General features: G+C 53.1%; 1 protein-coding gene across 3 annotated transcripts in view; it reads right to left on the bottom strand.

The window, feature by feature from the left end:
• Nucleotides 1-10,565: 10,565 nt before the first annotated feature.
• The window catches only part of LOC129633860 (microtubule-associated protein 1A-like), a 35,198-nt gene continuing 21,824 nt past the window's right edge, over nucleotides 10,566-23,939 (bottom strand). For all 3 annotated transcript variants that reach the window (XM_055555819.1, XM_055555822.1, XM_055555820.1), the window contains one exon: nucleotides 10,566-10,929. In XM_055555819.1, coding sequence (XP_055411794.1) covers nucleotides 10,807-10,929 — 123 coding nt within the window. In that variant the 3' untranslated portion in view covers nucleotides 10,566-10,806. The remainder of the gene's footprint in view (nucleotides 10,930-23,939) is intronic.

Here is a 23,939-nt window from a genome sequence, read left to right as displayed (position 1 = left end):
GGGAAGGCTCAGAGGGACACATTAAAGGGGGAGGGCTCAGTGGACACATGGAAAAGTAAGGGGCTCGGTTTTATCCAGGAACAGGGGAAGAGTTCAGTAGGACACAGGTAAGAGCCCCAGGGAACACACGGAAGGAAGAGGATCTAGTGGGACTTAAGAACATGTGAGCAACTCAGTGGCGCTCATGGACACAGGACAGGGCAAGGTGTCAGTGAGTAACGTGAAAGGGGGAGCTCAGTGGGACACAGGACAGGGCGAGAGGCTCCTCGGGACACATGCCGGGGGAGCAGTTTAGTCGGACGCATGTATGCTGCAGGGCTTGCATCTAATGTACGGCTGGGGGAGGGCCTGCCGTGACACATGGGTCGGGACGTTCTGTGTGACACGTGGTGGAAGACACCGCTCCTGACACATGAGTGCAGATGAGACCAGGTGAGTCACAGGTGGGAAGAAAGCTCCATGTGACACCTGAGTAAGGGACCCGGTGTCACGCACGAGTAAGAGAGGGTGACCGTGGCTCAGTCGTGAAGGAGGGACTCAGTGTGACAGTGAGTGGGGAGGTGCAGATGGCCATGTGTGGAGGAAGAGCACCACGTGACCAGGAAGAAAGGGAGGGGCTCGGTGGACCCGTGGATGGGTCAAGGGGCTCAGGGTGACACGTGAAACAGATGCAGTGTGACCCACACATTCAGATACTTAACGTGGTACAGATGTGGGGAAGGAGCTCTGAGTGACATGAGTGGTAGGAGGGAATCCATACAACACATAACTGGGGGGTGCTAGTGTGACCAGGGTGGAGGAGAGGCTCAGTGTGACCCATGAGCAGGGGGTCTTGGGTGACATACGGGTAAAGAGGGGCTCCGTGTGACTCACGAGCCAGGAAGGGACAGGCGTGACAACGTGCGGACGAGGGGCTTGGCGTGACACAAAAGTGGGGGGGTTCAGTGTTATACGCTGCAGAGGAGAGACTCAATGTGACACTCGAGGGGGGCATGTGTGACCCTGGTGGGGAGGGATTCCAGTGATGCATAAATACAGGAGAGAGGTTAGTGTGACAGAGAAGCGGGGAAGGCTCGGCCTGACACGAGGGTAAAGAGTACTTCCGGGTGACGCCGGAAAGTGCACGGAGGACAGCCACGTGCAGGCGGAGCTCAGTGTGACGCGTACACGGGGGGGCGGGAAGGTGTGACACAAGGGCAGACAGTCCCCAGTGACATATGGCTGGGGAGCGGGCTCACGACCACACACAGGGGCGGAGGAGCTCTGTGTGAAACAGGAAAGGGGCCTGGGGCCAGTGTGGCTCAAGATGGGAGAGGGCCAGTGGGAGACCACAGTGAGAAGGCTCCGTGAAACATGCGGGTGGAACAGGGACAGAAAGTGACCGATGGGTCAGGGAGGGGCTCTGTGTTATAACTAAGAGAAGAATGGACTCAAGTGCGACATGTGAGCAGGACTCAGGGTAACACACGAGAGAAGAAGGACTCCATGGGACACATGAGCAGAGAAGAGGCTCAGGGTGACTCCTGAGTTCAGGAGGGACCCTGTGTGACTCCTGAGTGGAGGAGGGCTTATATATGACACCTAAGTGGAGGACAGGTTCTACGTGACACCTGAGTGGAGGCTGGGTTCTACACAATACCTAAGTGGGTGAGGGACTCTATGTGACATCTACGTGATCTGTGTGACACCTGAGTGGAGGAGGGGCTTATGTGACACCTGAGTGGAGGAGGGACTCTATGTGACACCTGAGTGGAGGACAGGTTCTACGTGATACCTGAGTGGAGGCTGGGTTCTACACAATACCTAAGTGGGTGAGGGACTCTATGTGACATCTACGTGCTCTATATGACACCTGAGTGGAGGACAGGTTCTATGTAATACCTGAGTGGAGCACGGGTTCTATGTGACACCTGAGTGGAGGAGGGACTCTATGTGACACCTGAGTGGAGGACAGGTTCTACGTGATATCTAAGTGGGTGAGGGACTCTGTGTGACATATATGTGATCTGTGTGACAGCTTTGTGGAGGAGGGGCTCTGTGTGACCCCTAAGTAGAGAAAAAGGTCTTTACTCTCAGTGGGGAGGTGTATAGCTGTGGTATGAACCTCAGAATGCTTTTCAGCCTCAATCATCCCATGAAGAGCAGCCCCACCCAGGGAGATGATGGACATCCTCATAGGGACTCCCTTCCTTGTGCCTCCTCATCCCTATAGACTCTCAATCAAGACTGCACATCCCACACTAATTCTGATTCAGTTTCAAACTCTAATAGGTAATGTAACAATCCTGAAAGTTAAAGAAGTCCCTCACAAAAGGGAGAATCCCAAACGTAAACCATGTGATGACCCTCAAGGTCCCCTAAAGCTGAGTCCACTCCAATCCTTAGAGAAGGCCTTGAAGACTTCCACCACTGCACCCCACAAACTGGCCCCCCATTACCAGAAAGTCTACAAGGTCTTCATGGACACTAAAGGGTTCCTGTTTCTAACTCTCCAAAACCTGGAAACTTCCTAGATGGATATTTGACCATCACCACTTGACCAAGCAAAGACATTCAAGTCAATAGATCAAACCATCCTTGCCACCATGATTCAAAACAAATATAGTGTAATGGTCTAAACTACAAAGACATTGCTCAGAATTTTACAATGGAATAAATTTTACTCTATGAGAAATTCACTTCCTTTTCCAGCATTCAACAAGGAAGTGTAACCCTCCTTCACAGACTGGGTGGCTCTGTGACTCTCCCTCCTCCGAGGTGGTCTGTCTCTGCCTTGAAACCACTCCAAGGCTGAGAAGTCTGTGTACTCCTCCCCACCCACTTCCCTTCTCTCATGTCATTCATTCATTAATTCCTTTCAGCTTTGGTGGAAAGAGCACAAAATTCAGTCCTTAACCCTCCCTCTGAGTCCTTTATGACACTCAGGAAACCATTTGAGCATCAGTTTTACCATCTGAAAAGGGAAAGATGTGAACCAACATCAAAGGATCTGGGCAGGAATGGGTGATCCCCAACAAAGGGGACAATGAAGAGGCTGACCCAGGGAATGGGCCAGTACAAGGAGCTAAGGCTGCCAGAGGGGCCAGACCTGTGCCAGGGCCCTGGGAGCAATGACCCCCATGAGCAGGCTGGGAGGCTCTGGGGTCCTGGTGCCATTCTGAGATGCCAGCTACCAGTGGGGAAGAAAGTGGGCACAGGTGGGCTCGCCTTGCAGAACCCACTCAACAGGACCTGGGCTGAGCCTCCTCGCACCCACACAGTCAGACCCACACACTCAAGCCGCCCTGCACACCCAAGCCGCCCTGCACACCCAAGCCGCCCTGGCCCAGGCTCTCTGCCATCCACCGGCTCTCCTGCGTCTGCCCGAGGCGTGCACTCCCACGGTCCATGTCCATTTACTTGCTGCCTGGCACAGGGCCTGGCACACAGTAGACCTTCACCGAATGTGCAAACGAATGAATGAAAGCCTACCATGTACAAGGCCCTGGGGGCCAGAGGAAGCCCCGAAGCGAGGATGATGGAGTGAGGCAGATGATGGATGGGTGATGGCCAGGTCCACAGTGAGATGAGATGCTGTGCTCAGGAAGAGGCCAGGTGGAGGTGATGAGAGCCCGAGGTGACCGGCCCAGGGGGGAGGATGGGCCAGGACCCAGGACTTGCGGCGTACAGTGAAGCGGTGCTGGGTGAGGGGAGCCAGGACGAGGGAGCCCGTGGGGACAGACATGCATGAGATGGACCCCCAATACTAGAGGTGGGTGCAGGAGGAATCCAGGACCCACAGACTGGCCTAGAAATCTCTGAGGCTCAAGATGGGACCTGGAGTGCCAGCTAACACCCCTGCCCACCTGCATTAACAGAATACCCATTTTGTACAAAGCTCAGAGAACCACTACCAAGCTGAGAAACTTGCCAGTGAGGAACAGTGGATGCCCTAGAGTGGGGGCATTCCCCATGAAGGAATTTTGAAAAGCCACCTAATCCCCCCTTCCCCCAGCCCACTTTTAAATTGGCAACAAAGCTTTCATGTCAAGCTTACAGAGTTGCAGTGAAGTGACTTCCCGGGTATCACATAATATTTATGTGAGAGAGATATATATATAAAATACATAATATGTAGATATGTATCTGTCAAAAGCACAGAGCTCATTGGATTCATCCACTCTCAACCTCACTGGCAAATCAATCAGACAAAACAGACTTTCATCAGCAAAAGTCTGGCGTTTCTAGCACCTTCAATCCAGACCGATGCAACCCTAAGCACTGCAAAGACAATTACCCTTCTGGATTCTGAATCTCAGGTAGACGCATCCCCCAGATGAGAAGGGGATGGCGCACCTGAGACAACCAGATGGGAACTGACCTGGACGGAGCAGCCTCTTGGCTGAGTGCTGTGGGGTTGCAGGCATCGTCCAGGTCCGAGGCTCTGTCGAGGCTGCAGTGCGGTGGCCAACATCTGGGTCCAGAGGTCCTGGCCAGCGCCCGTGGGTGGCAGATGCCCCAGGCAGTGGCCAGGGAGGCTGAGCAGGCTGCAGAGACTGGGCAGGACCCAACATGTCCAGCTCAACACCCTATCCCTCCATCCAGAAGGTGGCTGGACAAATACTGTGAGCTGCTGGGGAAGCTGGGTTCTCGAGGCTGGCCTGGAGGAACTGATCAGAGTCCCAGGTGGGGAGGGAGGAACTGGGGGGCTGCAGGCGGGGGAGGCCCCACTCGGGAACACTGGGCACAGCTGGTAAGAGGGGGCATCAACAGCTCTTGGGGGCAAGATTGCCAAGGAGAGGCATTGCGGTGGGCGGGGTGGGGGAGGTGCGGACAGGGAAGGGTAAGGGGTGAGGACAGAGGATGCCACTCTCCTGCTCATGGTGGCAGAACTGGATGACAGATGGGCTGGTGGGAAGCTACAGGGGGCTTGTGGCAGGGGGTACTGCAGAGAGTGGGTCTGCGGGGGATCCGGATGTGGAGTTCAGATTCAGGGTATCTGAGGTTAGGGAGAGACCCATGGTCTCTCATTTCCAGTCACTCTCCACGGTCTCTCTCGCTCTCTCACAAACACATGCACACACACATTTGCACACATGCACACACCCATGCACACACAGGCAGGCTCAAACACATCCATCCCCCAACCGAGGCTAGGGCCCCCCTGCACCGTGAGCACCATCCCCCAGGGTCGGGAGAGCACTTGAGCCTAACCTGGGGCAGCCACCCAAGCACCTATCCAGTGCTGGGGGCAGTGCAGGAGCTGGGGTGAAGGGGTGCAGACTGATCTCTGAGTCAGGGATTTCAGGTGGCAGAAACCTTCAGAAACAGCCCCCTTGCAGGTGGCATGAGTCTGGGCTGCATGGGGAGTGTTGGCTAAGACCCTTCGAGGTCACATCCAATTCTAAAGAGGCAAGTTCCAGCTTGGGTCATTAACCCCAGATGACCAGGCAGGGGTGCCCTGGAGGCTTTGCTTCTAGCAGCGTGGCCCAATTCCTGGGCACCGAGGCCCCGGCCAGAGTATCTCAGAAAAGACCTCTTCTGGGCCCAGCGCCCTATGGACATGTGAGTATCTGTCTCTGAGCCCTAAGGTCTCCCCTGTGACGTGGGGGGCCCAAGGGGTACCCAGCCCCCAACAGGCATACATCCATCCACTCCTGCCACCATCAACCAACACCAAGCAGACAGATAAAGTGCTTTGTGAAGTGCAGGTATATAGGTAACGTTCCACAACGCCCTGCCAGCCCCCTCCCGGCCCCACCCACCCCCACTCCCAGGGCCACTTGGAGCCCAGAGAAGCTCTGGCCTTGGAGGCCCCACAGCTGCGGGGAGGCAGCGGACTATGGGCTTCTGGCAAGTACCAGCTATCAAGTCAGCCTGATATAGGTCTCCCTGGGGTGGGGCTCCCCCTCCTCCGCCGATCACTTGAGTAACACTTGGCTGGAATTTGGTCTGACTCTGGACCAGTTGGCTGCTGTCTTGCCCCTCACTGCCTTGCCCATCTGTCCTTCCAACCGCCTCCGCCCACCCACGAGTGGGCCGGGCCTCTGTAGAGTCTTTGCCACTCCCGGGACTGACTTCCCTGAAGGCTCAACTTGAGTGCAGGGTGCAGGGCTGAGGGTAAGAGGCCAAACTTTCTCCTGAAAAGCGCTGGGAAGTCGGGGGTGTCCTGCCTCCCACCGGCCTGTGTGGGGGACACCCCTCCACGTGAAGGGGGCTTGAGAGAAAGCTTTCTGAAGGCTGCCAGCCCCTGTCTCACTCCAGCCCCCCAGCTTCCCAGGCCGCCAGGGCCTCCCAGGAGGCACTAGTGGTAAAGAAGCCCCCTGCCAATGCAGGAGACTTAAGAGACCCAAGTTCAATCCCTGGGTCAGGAAGATCCCCTGGTGGAGTCCATGGCAGCCCTCTGCAGTATTCTTGCCTGGAGAATCCCATGGACAGTGGAGCCTGGTGGGCTAGGGTCCACAGGGTCACAGAGAGTCGGACACGACTAAAGTGACTTAGCACACACCTAGGGTTGCCACGGAACATAGAGGATGCCCAGGTCAACTTGAATTTAGGTAACAAGATGATGGCCACCAGCGTGGATTAGAAGGGAAGATTATAGTCATCTGGGGGAAAATGGCAGCCTAGGGCATCTTCTGGGTTATTGCTTCCTCTAAGAGCGGAACTGGCAGTATCCACAAAATCTGGGGCACGAGCCGACCCCTCCTGGGAAGGAAGAAGGCCGTGATTTTCATCTCCCTCAGGGATTGCCTGCCTCCTCGCCATGAATCCATTTCACCAAGTGGTCACTACTCACTAAGCAAAAGGGGGGCTCCCATCAGAGAACATTCCTCCAAAAAGGAGGAGGACAGAGTGACTGACGGAGGGAACTAAAGCCCCACGGGAGAGTCAGAGACAAATGGTGGCTGAGCCTGGCTCCCTAGATCCCCAGAAGGGGGTCTTCCTGTCCCATCACTCCATCCCGCCGAGCAGCCTCAGTCCCTCTGGCCTGGTCTTCCAGTGTCGCGCTGGGCTGGGATCCTGGAGCACGGGTACCATCACGGTCAACCTGCCCGAGGAGACAGGAGGTCTGGTGCCAAGTCTTCCCACTCCCGCTCTCTTGATGGGTGTCTGTGGGCAATCCGCTCAGCCTTCCGGTCTCTTCCTGAATCTCAGAACAGTCAGAGGCAGTCTGTTGTCTGGAAGATTTGACCTCCAGAGAGAGAGGTCTGGTCTAAATGGACATCGAGTAACCAATCTGTCTCTCAGCCTCAGTGTTTCCACCTGTAAAATGGGAGCTGACTGGGAGACCACCATGGACCATCCAGGCCTGACCAAAGGGGAGCCCTCTACACTGAGACCACAGCAACAACAGCACCTGGAAGTTAGTCTTTTGCACTTGGAGGGCAGGGACTGAATCAAATCTGTCTCTTCTCCCAGAGTTTCAGCACACTACTTAGCACTCTCCAGAAAACCTTCGACAGCTCGACAGCCTTCCTGGGAGGGGCTGTATCATCATCTCCGACCTGCGTCAAGTCTGGAGGCTCTGCCCCCTGGTCCAGAAGCTCCCTCTGTCCTTATTTCCACTACCGCCGATCGACTTTGAGCCCTGCTTCCTGCAGCTGATGATGTCACAGAGAAACTTCACATTTTTTTCACAAACATTATGAGCCCGCTGGCACACCCGTTTCACATTTGGCTTAAGAGACTGTTGCGCGGACTTCTAGGAAATCAGCAAGGAGTGATTCTAATAATTGCCTGTTCTTGGAAATCTAAAATAACTTGGCCCAATGACAGTGGGGGGTGGGGCAGTCCTCTAAAACAACATTTCTCCTCCATTCCACCCCAGGTCTCGAGTTCCAATTACTCATAAAAGAAGCTCTTGTGTGCACAGTTCCAGATTCGAATGAATTTCCAGGAAACATCACCAAAACGATGTTGGCATCGTTAGGATGTGTTTTTCAAGAATGCATGCTAGCTGCTCCCTGTTCCTGCAGACTCCAACTGCAGAAAATAAGTCAGCTTCTAGGATATATCATTGTAGCTATGTCTGAATGGCATAAATGATGATATCAGATTCTCAGAACCTCCCAGTCTACAGATTCTAAAGTCAGCACATGCAGAATAACACTCAGCATTCTCTTCCCGCAATGTTGACACTTTTCATCACTTCGACTGTGTCATCCCACGACGTTCTTAGGGTTTCTGAGCAAGGCGGTGTTTTTGCCCTCATTTCATTCATTGCCACCTCTCTTTGGTTTAGTGGACACACTGGGGTCAAGCCAGCGTCCAAGGGATCACGGCGACCATCCAGGTACTGGGGGCAGGGTCCCAGCTCAAAACACAGCGGCACGTGCCACCATCAAGGCCCCATGTCTGGGGCCTCCTCTGCTGTCCACGCCATCTTCACCACCCATGGCGATGGTCTGGCCCCCTCACAGCCCCAACCTCAATAATAAGCTTCTGTTGCTGGAAATAGGCAACCAGATCTGACCAGCCCCAAGGTCTCGGCTTCACGCTGGACTGGCTAGTGGGCGTTTAGCACCTTCCCCCGGGAGAGGAGCTAAGTCAGGGAAACGAGCTTGGGTTACATTCCAGGGTCTGGCCAACTTGGCAGTCCCGTGGGTCAAGTCTGGTGCGCAGCCAGCCATGAGTCCAGCACGACTGAACAGCACTTCGCTGCACACTCAGGGGCGGGCTTCGGCAGCAGGGCCCACCCACGATCCATGACTTGTGGCCAGGCTCGTCCTCTCCTCCTCCTCCGGCCAGCAGTCCCTGCTGCTCCTCTCTCCTTACACATCTGGAACCCAGCTTCCTACGGGATGCAAAGGCTACCTCCGGCACAGCTAGTGAGGAGTCTGCAGGCCACACGTGGAAAGCAGAGTCCCCTCTGCTGCCTCCAGTCCAGTCAAACCTTGGCCACACCAAGTCCTGCCCAGGCAAGCCCACGGCCTTGAGACTTTCTCAGTTCCTCCTGTCTGAGCTTTATCAGAAGCTGGAGCTAGGGTTTCAGTTCTGAAATATCAAGGTGGCCCCCATTCTGGATCCCCAAGGTTCACTGGAGGCCAGAGCTAGAGTCTCAGTGCTGGAACATAGAGGGGGGCCATTCATCACAGACAATCTGAAGTTCATCAGAGGCTGGAGCTGGGGTCTCAGCTCTAGACATCACAGGGGCCCTCACTCTGGATGACCAAGGTTCACGGGAGGCCAGAGATGAGGTCTCAGCTCTAGAACATCAAACAGGTCCCTCATCACGGACAGCTGAGCTTCATCGGAGGGTGGAGCTGGGAGTCTCAGCTCTGGAACACCAAGAGGACCTTCCTTCTGGGTGTGTGAGCTTCGTCCGCGGGCGGAGCTGGGCTCTCAGCTCTGGAACATCAGGGGGACCTTCCTTCTGGATGTGTGAGCTGAGACTCTGCCCACTACAAGCAAGACTCCTGGATTCTCAGCTTTCCCTTGCCCAGGCATGGACTCATCTGGTGGCACATTTAGAGGCGGTCTTCTACTCATCTCAGTGTTGCCTGGACTGTCCACATGCCCTTCAGGGACTGGGGTCAAGCCTCCTTAGCTGAGATATGGCCACGGTCCAGAGGTGGTGCTTTCTCTCTGCAAAGGGGCCACTCTCAGGCCTGCGCAGTCATGGTTGGACTTGCCTGTAGTTCTCTTGAGGCACTTCCCTATGAGGAGGGGAGGGGAGGGGGAGGAAAAGGAGGATGGAGAAGAGGGAGAAATGGGCAAGGAGGAGATGGCGGAGCTGGTGGTCGCTTTGGCGCTGACAGTGGCGGGGCTGGTGGTTTTGGCGTTGACGGAGGCAGTGGCAGTGTGGTCAGCCTCTCTTTCCTGCTGGGTGAGTGTCCAGATCATCTGCTCCAGCGAAGCCAAGTGTGCTGCCCCAAGATTCCTCGTGGACTCAGGTCCGAAGCTCCCTAGCACTTGTCCCCCTCTGTCCCCATTCGGCTCCAGCCATATACTGCTGGTCAATGGTCTGACCTTCCTGAGCTGAGCCACGGGGGTGCAGGGGGTGCCTCCCTGCCAGAGGGCAGGGACTGCAACTCAGGAGCTACTTTTTCGGGCCCTTGAGACCTGCTCAGAAGCCAACTGGTGGGATGAATGTTGGCCCTGGGTCACAGCCCGGCTGGACCGCATGGCAGTCCGCTCACCATCGGTTTAAGCATTACGACTGTTCTACCAGGCCCCCTGCCAGGGCCCTGGGGATGTGTGAGAAATGGGAGGAAGAATCACAGGCCTGGAGCAGCACCTCTGGGGCTCCAGGGACCTGCACAGACTTCCTCCATCTCCTGTCTACATGCCTTTCTGGAAAGAAACCTGGCATCCTAAAACCAGCAGAAGAAGGGGACCAACCCAGGTTAGTTCATCCCAACATGCATCTGCCTCAGGAGCCCAGTGGGCCAACTTTGCTTCTGGGCCGCCCATCGCCCCTGAGTGCCCGACAGGCAGGGAACAGGTGGCTTCCTGGGACCCGAGCTGGCTCCCCCACCCCACCATCACACGGGCCCAAGGTGACGGGAAGCCCCCAGCCAGACAGCATCCCGACATTCACCCCTCCTCAGATTAGTAGCACATCCATCGCTGTTTTTGTTAAGACAAGAAACATATTTATTGAGAGCACAATGGGCCGTGCCAAGCCCCGCCCCCGCCACCGGGGGAGGGTGCTTTCCGACCCTGGCACAGTCTCCTCACAACAGCCCTGTGAGGTAGGTGTCTGAGCCCATTTCTCAGATGTGGACAGCAAGGCCCGGCGCTCCCCCAAGTCTCAGGGTTCATGAGGGGTGGGGAGGGGGTCCGGCCCGCGTGTCTGACACTCAGATCAGTGAAGTCCATCAGTCAGAGGGAGGGGAGGCGGGGAGGACACGCCCCTCTGCACAAGGGGGTCGGCCCAGGTCCAGAGTCTTTAGGTCCAGCCTGTCCCGTGGGAACGCGTGCAGGTGTCCCCTGTGGCTGTGGAGGCTGAGAGAGACATAGGCGCAGATGAAGGCCATCCGCTCCCGGGCTCACAGGCTGACAAGAGTTCTTAAGCACACAGGCAGACAGGAGGCGAGGGGCAGACACATTTAGGAGAAGGGATGCTCGAGGCCTGGACCACACAGGGAGAGAGGAGCACCCAGCCACCAGCTCTTGCCCTCCACCTGGTACCCTTCACATCACCCCCTCCCTGGTCTCCTCCTCCTGTAATTTCCAGAAGCATCACATGCTCCTGCACCAGTAACTCCAATGGTCCTCACCTAACCAACCAAAATTTAGATCTCCTGGCCTTGGGAGAAACCTCCCCAGCTCTCCTGTCCAAGCCGTTACCAATTAGACCAGGGCATTTTCTAAACTACCAGCTTCCTCCCCCTCTGAAAGAGGAAGTGTCAGTCACTCAGTCGTGTCCGACTCTTTGCAAACTCATGGACTGTATGCCAGGTTCCTCTGTCCATAGGATTCTCCAGGCAAGAATACTGGAGTGGATTGCCATGCTCTTCTCCAGGGAATCTTCCCAACCCAGGGATCAAGCCCGGTTCTCCTGCATTGCAGGCAGATTCATTACCATCTGAGCCCCCTGGGAACCTACTCCTCCTTTGGGGGTTTCTGAAAATTCTCCCTGATTCTGCCTACCTGGACCTCAGTCCCCTCCCCTCTGAACCCATTACATCTATTGAAGAGCAAAGCTTCCTGTCCCTCACTGCGTCCCCTAGGCTGGCCGGGTGCTCCCCTGACACCCTCCACTCCGCCCAGCAGTTTCTGGGGCCACCATAGTTCCAGAAAGCACAGGGTTTCTGTGATCAGGACCCACAGGTGGCAGGGCGCTGTGGCCAACCTCAAACCGGAGGCCAGGTAACAAAGCACTGATTTTCACATAAACAACCTCCTCGAACCCGACAATAACCACGCCAGGCAGACGTGTCTATTTTCAGATTACAGGTGAACAAACCCATCCAGGCATACACATAGGTGCTTAGATAGCTTTGAATGTCAGACCTTGATTCTCGGGACCAGTGTACGGGGCCCATCGAGACAGGTTAGCCAGCAGCCCCTGAGCAGACACTGCCATTATGTACCCATTCTACAGAGCGGGGACCAGGCTGGGGGTGGTTCAAGTAACCCCTCAAGGCCACTGCACTGGCAAATGGTGCTGCCACCACCAGAACTCCAGCGGGTAAGATGCCCATGCCCCCCGAGCCCCAGCGTGGGGAGACCAGAGAGTGAAAGAAAGGAATCAAGGTCTGGGACCCAATCCCCCCTCATTTGCTGGGTGACCAGGCGGCATCTCAGACCAGGCATGTACCTCACAGGCGAAGGCGGACGGTCACCAATGGTGAGGATAAAGACTTCTCAGGTCAAAGACCTCCCCTCCCCCAGAGCGAGGGCTCCTGAGACCCAGAGTGGGCAAGGGCGTGGCCAGAACACCTCTGCCACCAGGGACCTGCCAAACGCCACATTGGCAACGCCGCCTGGACCACCTACTGCGTAACACAAGGAACCGAATTCAATACTCTGTGATAACATATAGTGGGAAAGAATATGAAAACAGACTATATATGTAACACCAAGTCACTTGGCTGTACAGAAGAAAATAACACAGTATCAGCTACGTGCCAACAACATTTTTTAAAAATCACTTGGACCACAACACATAGGAGTACATTTTTTCAGCCCAAATAAAGTTTTATTCTAGATATAAACATTTCCAGAAACAGTCAGAAGATAGCTATTTGCATCCAGAAGTTTCCCCAGGGTGAGCCCCCACTTCAGACAGAGACCCTCCGGGTCTGCCCTGGAAAGTCTTTGCCAAGAAACACCCTCTTTCCTCTTACAGAGATGCATGCAGAGTCAATGTGTCCATCGGCCAACAGTCAATTCAGCTTTTCACATCCACTAAAACCCCACTTGCCCATCAGTGACCATCTATTAAGCGCCTACTACACAGGCAGCAGGACTATCAGGGTCAGAGAAGCCTACGTTTCAGAGTCAGGGACGGGGGTCTGAGAACCTTGACCCTGACTCGAAACCCTAACCCTCACTGAGAACCCTGACCCTGACTTGAAACCCTAACCCTCACTGAGCCTCAGCTTTCTCCCTGCCCTCTGGAGACGAGGACCCAGGCCTGCCCTGCTCAGGAGGACAAGGCCCTGAAAACACTCCTCACCCCTGGGCACACAGGCCTGAGGACCGTCCAGGAGCAGACACCTACACACAGTCCCCTGGGAGGAGGGCCCTAGCCACCTGTCTCTACCTGGGGATCCCCTCGGGAGCTTCCAAAAAGTTCTCAGGGATACAGGGTGGCCACGTGTGGACACAGCCCACTGAGGCTGTGAAAGCCAGAGGCCAAATGAGGGGGCCAGGGAGGTTTCTGCAGGGGGAGGGGCCAGAGGAGACCCCCGACTCCAGCCCACCTGGAATGGAATCTGGGGGTGTTCTGCAGAACCCTGCTGTCCACATGTGAGACAAGGGCCAGGAAAGGAATTCCGTGGACTCGTGGAGACCCCTGGATCCACAATGACCCCAAGGGGAGGTCTCCTGAGCAGGAAGAGGGGCAATATCTAATTCGGCCAAGTTTCCAGGTCCCACTGAAGCTCCACGGGGGCACTGCTAGGCACGTGGTGTGGCCAGGGACACAATGGGGCGCATTTGGGCTGGCAGAGACCAGCCGCAGAACCGGGAGGGCTTGCTTTGACTGAGTTTGAGAGAGCACCCTCTGGCTTTTCATGGAAGACTGTTCAATCCTGGCTTGGACACAACTCGCTCATCTGTTAAATGGGCCCGCGTGCCAACTGAGCAGGAGCCTTTCCCCTAAAGGGCAGAAGAGGGTGTTTTAGTCCCTAAGATGTTACCCAGAAACCCCTCCTTGGGCTCTGTCTAAACTGTCCTTGCTCCTCCCCACTAACAAATACCCTTGGGGGACTCACAAAAGTCACTCCACAGACCTGGCAGGAACAGTCACCTGCGCATGACAAACAGCCACCCAGGGTGGGAGGGCGGGGAGAGGAAAGGAGCCTCCAAGGAAGGAGAAAAGCCGTCACTCATTAACTGAGCCAGTATTTACTCTGGACCTGCATCGCTGAACACTCTCAGGCCACTTGACCTCTGTCTCACACATCCCAGTGACTGTCGGAAATACAATCTTATTGTAAGGTCAAGACCAACTTTTTATTCATTTTAGAACTAGCAAAAGCTTCCCTGCTCCCTTCCAGACAGCCCCCAACACATGATCACTTTCAGTGACAGCCAGCATTTAATGAACGCTGTTAAAGTTCACCCAACCCTGAGCTCTCGCAACAACCCTGTGAGGTAAGCTTTCCGGTGACCCACGGCTTAGAAAAAAGGAGACCAAAAGAAGACCGACGGTCAGAGGGAAGTGCCTTGACCGACAGTGCACGGTTAGTTACACGTTAGCCAGATTCTCATTTCTAACACAGAACATCGACTCGGTCATCGGACAGCGAAAGTTCCACCAAGTGACATCTGAAACCAGAGTCCTGGTTTTCGAACAACATATATCATACAAAGGTCCGTAAGATACAGTAACTGGTTAACAGGTTAATCAGGAGCGGAGGACAATCTCTTAGTCAAGGTTATAAACGATCGCTGCTTACACTGGGTTACAGTTGTGTTATTTGACCATCTACTCATCCATCCTTCCGACAGGAATGGAAGGCAACCCCTACCACTGGCCTGGTACTGTGTTAGGCACCCAGGCGGCTGACATTTGAGCCCAAATGTCGAGAAGGGGAAGAGGGGACATTGGGCAGTAGGGGGTGGGGAGGTGGGGGATAGTGTCTTTGACAACTGGTGCCTAATATTTTGCGGGCAGGATACTGCTGGGAGGGGTCTCTTATGGAGGGTAAGTGCCGCCCACAGGCCAGACACAGTGGTAGGCAAGATACAACCTATTCCAGAGGTGGGTGTGAACGCGTACCCCAGGGGTCCAGGACATTGCCCAGAGCGATCCCCATTCCCCAGCCTAACCCTAACCCCCAAATTACTCCTACCTACCTTTTGAATGCCATACGAATTCAGCATTCGGTCCCATAATACCCACTATGTGCTTGCTAGAAAGATTGCCCACTAAGCTGCCCCAATCAGGATGCCCCTCCTCACCTGTCGCCCCACCACCCACCGCCTACTCCCGGGGGCACGCGCACCACCCTACAGGATCGCAGTTCAAAACTCTGGTTACAGCAGATCCTCACAACAGCCCTGCGAGGTGGGTGCCATGCTCTGCCCAGCAGACAGAACTCGGCTGTGCTCATGAGTTTAAACCACATGCTTGTCCAGCTCCAGGGTCCTGGCTTTGTCCATTACACCCACTGTCCAAGGCAGTAAGTCAAACGCAGAATTCCCAGGAGAGCCCCCAAGATCTAAGGTGGGAAGCCCTGCCTGGCTGGGGACCTGGATCACGGATGCATCCCGGGTTTGCCAAGCGCCAGGCGGCCCGGATGCCCAGTTGTCCCAATAGATTGTTCTATGCAGACCTCACAGGGGGGCATGACCCTCACCATCCAAACCAGCAATTGTCTCCCCCAATTTTCTCTCAATAGAGCCCAGAATGAACCAATCTCCAAGGGACAGGAAGGACTCTGAAACTCGCACTTCGTGCAAGATGAGGGTGTCCTAATGACTCGAAATCCTGCTCATGGCCAGAATCAGCTGTTTGTCTCAGACTCCCCCCCCAACTCCAGCTATCATTCTGGCCTCTTGAGACTCTGGGCTATGATTTCTGAGCACCCAGGGAACACAGCTTGCTGATTACTAATCAACCCAGTTTGCGGAGGAACAAAGTTGGAGAGGGCAATCAAAATTTCGACAGAACTCTGGCCGAGGGGTGGGCACGCCGAGTCAAGGATCCCGCCTTGTGACTAGCCCCCAGCAAACACGCTCATCTTTTCTTTCGAGAGGGGGTGTCGGAATGCAACCTTGTGACCCAGCTCTAGTATAGCACCAGCTGACCTTTTCGAATGTTTGCGGGCTGGGAGTGGAGTGAATGGAGGGATGGAAGGATGAGTTACAACCACTGTCATCTGGTAGAGGAAGCGGAGAGGCTGAGGGCAAAGCTCATGGCAGGGACCATGCACCAGGCAAGGTGGCCTGGGGGTGGGGGGGACATCTCCACTCACGGGTGGGGACGGGGGCCACCCTGGGCCCCGGGGCCCTGGATCCCTCGCAGTGTGTGATGCATGGGAACGCGCCATGGGGAAGGAAGCCGTGTGGGTGATGTGGCAGATGACATCCAGCTGGGACATGCTCAGAGCAGTGACCCCGGAGGAAGAAGCCACAAGTAAGGGCGTTCACTTCATAACCACAGCCCATGGCGCTACACAGCCTGCCCACGAGGAAAAGGTTTGCTTTCAGGAAAGGGAAAGGCCAAAGCACTAGGTCAAGAGGCCAAATGCAATGGATGGACGGATGGATGGATGGATGGATGGATCCAAGTAATGTTGGGAATCGTCACTGGCCTCCCAAACATGTGGGTGAGAAATTCTGACACAGGCAAACAGCGCTCAGTGCTATAGTAGACGGTCTATAGTATAGTAGAAGGGTCTTCCCTCGACTGCAAGCAGAGGGTATTCTGGAAAGCAGGGGCGAGCCTTCTTGGGTCACGTGCCCTTCCCGAATGGCCATGATGACTTCTGAGACCTGGCTACCCCTGGGGTGGACCATGAGGGAAGCCCAAGGAGAACATGGGGGCCATTCTACTCCTTGGCTCGTGGAATTGAGTTGCCCCATTTCTGAAGGCAGATTCACTATCTGACCTAATCTGACATATTTAATTAAACCCCAAAGACCACCATGGAGGCCAACGGGACAGTGACTCACACATCAGAGGGCACTAGGAACATGAAGGGCAGCAGACTGCCTCAGCTGATTTCCCTGAGAGGTGGCAAGTGGTGATCCAAGGGGTTGTCTTCCTCAAAGTGAAATGGGGCCAGGGGGTAGAGGCAGGAAGGCCACCACTTAACTATTCAAGATGGCGGCACAGTTGTCTGGACCTTGGAGGGTCAAAGAGATTCCTGCACCACAAGAGTTACAGAGGGTGAGTTGAGAGTTTATAAAACATAAATGCACAAACCCACCCAGGAGAAGCCGCCTTAAACATCACTGGGCTGCCAAAGGGAGAATATCATCCCAATGCATATTTTCCAGGAAGAGTCAAAGAGACCTGAAGGGTCACCTAGGCCAACCCCACTCCTACTAATTGAATCTCCTTGAAGCTACCCTCATCGAGTATCTGCCTGTCCTGTCCCTTGAATGACTCCAGGGATGAAGGGCTCACTACATCCCAAGGACCCTCATTCCATCCTTGGCCAGTCTCATCACAAAGCCATGACCCAGCGGACTTGGACAAACAGTTCACAGAAGATGCAATTCTTTTTAACAAACACAGTAAAAAGTTCAACCGTCATTAGTCATCAAAGCAGTGCAAGTTAAAATGACAGAAAAAACACTTTTTAACAGAGATAAATTAGCAACATCTTAACAAAATGCTAATACATCGCTGGACATCATAAAATGCTACAAGCCTTCTGAAATTAGTAGTCATACAAAAATTCCTGGCCTTTCCTCAAGAAACTCCACACCAGAAAATTCATTTGTTCATTCACCACTCCATGTATTCATCCATTCTCCCATCCTCTCCTCCAACAGCCAACCAGGCACTCACTCACATCTTCATCCACCCTTCTATCCTCTCATCTAACATTTAGTATCTACAACATTTCAGGCATTAGAGATACAAAGATCAATGCAACAAGCTCCTTGCCCTCAAGGGTTCACAGCCTAGCAGGAGAAATTGACATACTACCAAGCAAAGATCACTTCTAGGTGTGGGAAAATAATTCATAAGAATGAAAAAAGGGGGCTGTGCTAAGTTATTAGCTGTGGCATAATTTGTAACATTAAAAAAGATGAATTATGCATAGCAAGAGTAATAACAGCAGGTTGATGTGGTGAATGACTGACACAGCCACTCAATGAGACACAAGGCAGCCAGGGAGGTGATGAAGTATATGGAAGAAAGAAAAATGTTGACAGCGGAATATGGAAAAGGTGGGATGCAAAAATTTAAAAAAAAAAAGTGTATGTGGTGAAGAATAGCAATTGGGTTTAAAAAAATGGGTGCTCGTTTTAAAAAATTAGATGTCCATTAAAAAAATTGTGTGCAGAATAAACAGAATCTGAAGGGGAGAAATAAAGATGAGCTATATGTCAAATGATGCATGATCTGCTCCAGCTCATGTGCTATCCACACCATTTACAGTAAGATCACAACAGGGCCTCTGGCCCATCTGCCCCAGACGCCCAGCCTCCACCCTCCACGCTCTGGCAGGCCAGCCCCAAGGCCAACCTCCCTGAGTTGGGAGTCATACAAAAATCCAAGGAGACTTGTAGCTCCTGGTACCATGAAGGGAAGGATTTGTGCAAGGGGTGCATGCAAAGGTCAAAGTCAACAGACAAAATTTGTTCTTTCTTTGAAAAGGGAAAAGAAGCACGCACTTGAGACAGGCCGTGATCAGAGAGGAGCGCTGAAACCCAACCTTGGACCTCGTGGGTCGGGCACGGACAGAACCAGATGGGGGCCCATGTGGAACTTCCATCCCCGGCTTCTGCAGTCCTGGGTTGAAACCCAGCGTCCCAGAACTGGAGACCTTCAGAAACCCTGACCCAGGGACCCTCAGGTCCCCAGCATTCCTAGGACAGAACTCACCCAATCCCAACCCACCCTCCCCCTGGGACATTCCCCCACTGGCCTATTTCCACCCACATGACCCTGGACAGCCCCTCGGTCCCCGGGAGGAGGCCCCTCTCCTTAGGGGTCTGCTTCTGTTCCTGCCCATCTCCTCTGCGAACTGGGCTGTGATCCCCTCCCATTCTACACCTAACACTTTCTCTGTCTTCTAACCCTCAGCTGCCTTTTAAAACAACCACACGCAGGTTCTTCAAAAAGACCCTCCCAGGTTCTTCCTGCCCCAAGCTCCCCCGACCCCCACTCCGGCCCATGCGATGACGCCTGGGGTGGTTGGGGGCTCTTTGGGGACCCTTCTCTGAGTAGCTGTCTTTGGGGTTAAGAAGTGTGCCACCCCCCACCCCAGGCTTCAGGCAGAACCCGGGCCCCCAGATTCCAAAAGAGAAGAGAACAGAGCCCTGAAGCCCCAGCACCACCTCAGGCCCACAAAGCCCTGCTCACGTGGCCCAGACACGTGGCACTGGAGGCACGGAAGGGTAGCTCCTGACACGTGACTCTGCTTCCTCCGTCTCCTAAAGGCCACCTGCATCCACTCAGGGCCCGCGCTAAGAGCGCAGAGGTTGCCCCTGAGCCCCCTGGCTCCCTCCCTGCACCCTGTCTGTAGCCGTGGCTTCTGCTTCTCTGCCTCCCTGCCACCTGACATCTGAGCACTCCTGGGGGCATTGCTGGGCTGGACTAGAACCACGGACCCCACCCCTCGCCACCCTACCCCGACCACTCCCTGTCCCCACCCAGGGCCCAAAGTCACTCCTAGCGGGATAACCAGCCCTCAGCCCTGCCCACCAGGCAACACTCCAGCCCCACCTCCACCAGACTCCACCCCTGGGGCTCCCCGCGCTCCCAGCCACGAATCCTGGGTCCAGCCAACTGGGCTCCTCACGTTCAGGGCACTGGTTAGGAATCCAATTTTTTTTTATTTTTTTTAATGTCCCAGACTGGAATCGAGAAGTCGAGAGGGACTTTGATCCTTGGATTGATAGACAGACACAGCACACCACAGACAGGTGCACAAATCCTACCAATACAGAAAAAAAGAGACTACACAGAACCAGGGAGTCCCTGGGATTCGAAATTATCAGTACAAACAGCCCCAACGAGGGGCAGGGTGGGGGCAGAGCGGGAGGAGAGAAGACGCGTTTAACAACACATCATGCAAAGGCCATTTTTTTTTTTTTTTTTTTTGCCAAAATACAGAGAGTACATCGCAAAACAATTGAGAAGGTAGCAAGGCCTTGAAACGGGCTCTGGGGATGCCAGGGGAAGGGGGCGGGGTCCTGGGACCACTTCTGCCAACCCCGGGCTGAGATGCACCTGCCCCAGGACACCCCGAGTTGGGAATGGATGGCAGCCCACCCACGGAAGACCCCGCTGGAGGGCTCCCGGACATGTTTCAGAAAGCTGCGGGAACAAGGTTTCTGTGATGAGGCCGTGCCGGCCCCCTTCCCACCCGCCTCTCCCCTGCACAGGTCCTGGAGTTGAGGGCGCCCCCCCACCCCGCCCCAGGACAGCACAGCGGGCCCTGGAGGCAGGGGGCACCCCTACCAGGACAACGCTCCACCCAGGGCCCCTTGCTCCCTGACCCTCTGCTGCCCCCTGGCGGGAAAAGCCTCCCCCACAGATGACCCATGCCCAGGGAGGGGCCAGGACACCCACCTGGCCCAACACCCCCTGTTCCCGCAACCTTCTGCAGGCACCCGGGGCCTGTGCCCTTCTGCCTCTCCCGGGCTCTAGATGGGGCACTGCCAACAGGCAGGGCAGCATTTGCCCCCACGATCCACCCAAGCGGGGAGTCGATGCCATTCCATGTCTACACATGGGGAAAACGGAAGGAGAGCAATGAGGTGAAATGGCCCCCACAGCCAGGATGTGACAGGGGCCCTCCAGGCAAGGGCCCCCCTGGGCCAGCCCCGCCCCGCCAGGGAATGCACGTCACAAGCACACCGCATGCCAAGGGCCACCCACTCCATCCAGCTGCTGGGAACCCGGGGCCCAAACAGGAAGCCTTCCCTCCCTCTCTTCCTTCATTTCCCTTCTTCCTTTGCCTTCTTTCCTCCCTTCCTTCCATGCATCCATTTCTTCCATTCATTCACTCATCCATTTAGATTTGATGCCTTTACCTACTGACTTCAACAGCATGACTTTAATCATAGCCTTTGGTTCATGAAGGTCTCCCTTCTTCTTTGTTTACACATTATTTCCATTTCTGCTTTCTTATTTCTCTCACGCTTACTTTCATTCCTTCATTCTTACAAACTCAGGTGAAGAAGGATGAGTCAGGATCCCACATGCAACACCCCTGGTCCAAGCAACACCATTTCATTCATTCACTCATGCAGTGTCGCATTTGCCCTGCCTTTCATTCTTATCCTGGCTTATCCTGGGAAATGATTATAGCGGTCAAAACTCCACGTGCAAAATAACCATCATCAGCCTATGTGCTTACTTGCCTTTGCAATCTTTCTTCCTCGCCACTAGTCACCTTTTACATTTTGCTATTTATTCTTTTATTTATGGACCTCCGTTGCCTATATTTTATGATATAAAGATAATAAAAGGCTGGAGGTGCAGCCTTGTCTTGGGGCTGGGTGTTTGGTCTATTTTTCATTTATTCTCGGAAAGGTGTAATGCTTTTATCTATTTAAGGAGTCGTATGTAAACTAATTATCGTTCCTGTTCAGACAACCTCTCTTAATGAACCATTTATCACTTTGGTAGTTGGTTTACTGTCTTTCTTTTCTCTCTCTCTTTTTTTTGCTGCTGCTTCTTTTTTAATCTCTCCATCCTCCTTTGCCCTAGAAAGGGGACTGGATGACCTTATCCATCATTAGGATTGATGAACACCTCACCCCTATTCCTAACAGACCCTTCTCTCCAACACACCCACATCTTCACTACCTTTCTGCTGGGTCCCCAACCTTTCTCTTTCACTTAAGTTTTGTTTTGCCCCATTTCTTTCTCTGCTTCTCTTTCACTCTTAGGAACCTCAGGTGTGCGGGGTGAGATGAGTGACAATCCCATGGGCCTTCTCAGGCATTCCTATCACGAATTCAGTCATTCATGGGTCCATTCATTCTTTCTGTCACTCTTTTACTTCAATATTTATTTTTTCACTTATGGACCTCAGGTGCACAGAATTGGATTACCTAGCTATCTGTGGTTCCTCGAGCCTTCTCAGCACCAGTCCATGTAGGGCCCCTTTGGTTCATTAATTCCTTACACTGGTGATTTGCGGGAGGACTTATTTCACTCTCTCAGGAGCCCAGTTTTGAATCACTCAGGATTCCTGGTGCATGGTGCCTTCTCATCTTTTTGTTCTAGCATGGCCCTCTCTCTCGTAATTTATGTACATATTTATTCATTAAATATGTTTTTATTGCTAGTATCCATCTTGTCTTAATTGTCTATGCCCCTCCTCTGTCCTCTCTGGCTCTTTTGGCATTCTTTGATTCTCAAGAGCCTCAGGTGCAGAGGCTAATTCATCAAAGTCCCCTTCCTCATTCATTCATTCACACAGCCATCCCCTTATTTACTCTTTCTTTCTGATGAACTTCAGCTTTTACTAGTTTTTATATTTAGTGAATAATATGTTTATTAAGTACTTATCCAGGAACTGCCTTTTTTCTTCCATCCGTCTATTTTCATTTCTTCTCCCATCTTTCTTTCTCCCCATCTCCCCTTCAATTTTTCAAACTCCTTTCCTTGCCTTCTCGTTGAACGGGTGTGTTTATTCCTTCAGGCTTTTATTTACGCTATTGTTCTTTTTTCTATTTATCAACTCTGGGGCCAGACATCTGAATGAATGTGGATGATCTGTGCTAAACCAGGCCCCTCTCACACACTTATTATCTTTTTTTACTTCTTTATAAAAACTTTTTATTTTTTTCCCTCCCATCTTAATTAATTGTTCTTTTCTACCAGTCTTTCAGGCTTTTTTCTTACTGCCTGTCTTTCTTTTGGAGATTGGGCACCAGGAAGTGGCTGAACCCTAACACGCCTCGCAACATCAGCCTCATTGGTCACTGCAATTTTTTTTTCTCAGTCATTCATGCATTCATGTGCCCATTCAGGCTTCCTTTCTCTTTGATAATTGTTTTTACACTTCTAGATGGCAGGGTACCTAATTGGATACATGATAATCTACAAGCAATGGGTCCTCCCCTCCCTAGCCTCCGTTACTTATTTCGGCTTTGACCTGCCTCCTGGTTGGGTGGGTGGTGAGCCATCTCAGAAGCCTGGATGTGAATTCACCCCTGGGCATGGTTCACGCCCCCTCACATTCCTACTCCTAGAACACCTCTCTCTTACATATGCATTTATCTATTAGTACATTCCTTTTTCTTTTTGCATTTCTAATCTGACTTCTGACTTGTCGTTTCTTTCCCATTTTCAGTTTCACTGTTTCTCTCTTTTACTCTCTCTCTTTCTTGTATTCTTTGGAGCTCAGGTGCCACGACCTGATGGAGCCTAATGTCACCTGCGAACAGCACCCCTGGGCCCTTCAGCTCCGCCTCTCAGTCATTCATTCCTTCTGGCTTTCCTTCCTTCACACCATTCTTCCTTCCTGTTTTTGTTTTTCTTTTTATTAGGTATTTACTCCTCTACTAATGGAGTGCGTGCTCAGATTTTGACCCATTCTGATCCAGTGTGGATTCCTAGCCTCGCCTTCTTCCAAGGATCTACTCATTTATCGCCTTTTTTTATTCTCTCTCTCTTTTCATTGCAACTTTGCACATCTCCTCCTTTCTCACTTGTCTTCTTTCATCTTCCTGGAGCCTTGGTGTGACCACGGCCTCTCCCGCTCCTCACTGCATGCTGTCTCTGTCTCTTTAGATGCTCGCTCACTCGTTTATTGAGATATTTATTGTTTTTTGATAGTCCTGTGGCTTTCAGGGTCGGACTAACCACAGCCCTCGATTCATGAGCGTCTGTTACTCAACTGCTAGCACTGCCTTCTTTTGTACGTTCATCTATTCACCCACTAATATTTTTCTGGACTTCACACCTGTTACTTTTTCTTCCATATTTCTAGATTTTTATTTAGATATGTTATTCTCCTTTTTAATCTTTTCATGGAACAGACCTCACTTTGCAGGATTGGATGACTCAAAACCCTTTCTGCCATGCTCCCTTCTGGATCCAGGTATGTCCACTGCTTACTCATCCTTCCCGTCATTTTTTTCTCTTTTTTTTTTTTAACTTTCTTTCATTTCAGTCTTTATTTATGTGTGACCAGAAT

This window comes from Bubalus kerabau, chromosome 19 (assembly GCF_029407905.1).
Source record: "Bubalus kerabau isolate K-KA32 ecotype Philippines breed swamp buffalo chromosome 19, PCC_UOA_SB_1v2, whole genome shotgun sequence".
NCBI lineage: Eukaryota > Metazoa > Chordata > Mammalia > Artiodactyla > Bovidae > Bubalus > Bubalus kerabau.
This window is presented reverse-complemented; position numbering and strand designations above follow the sequence as displayed.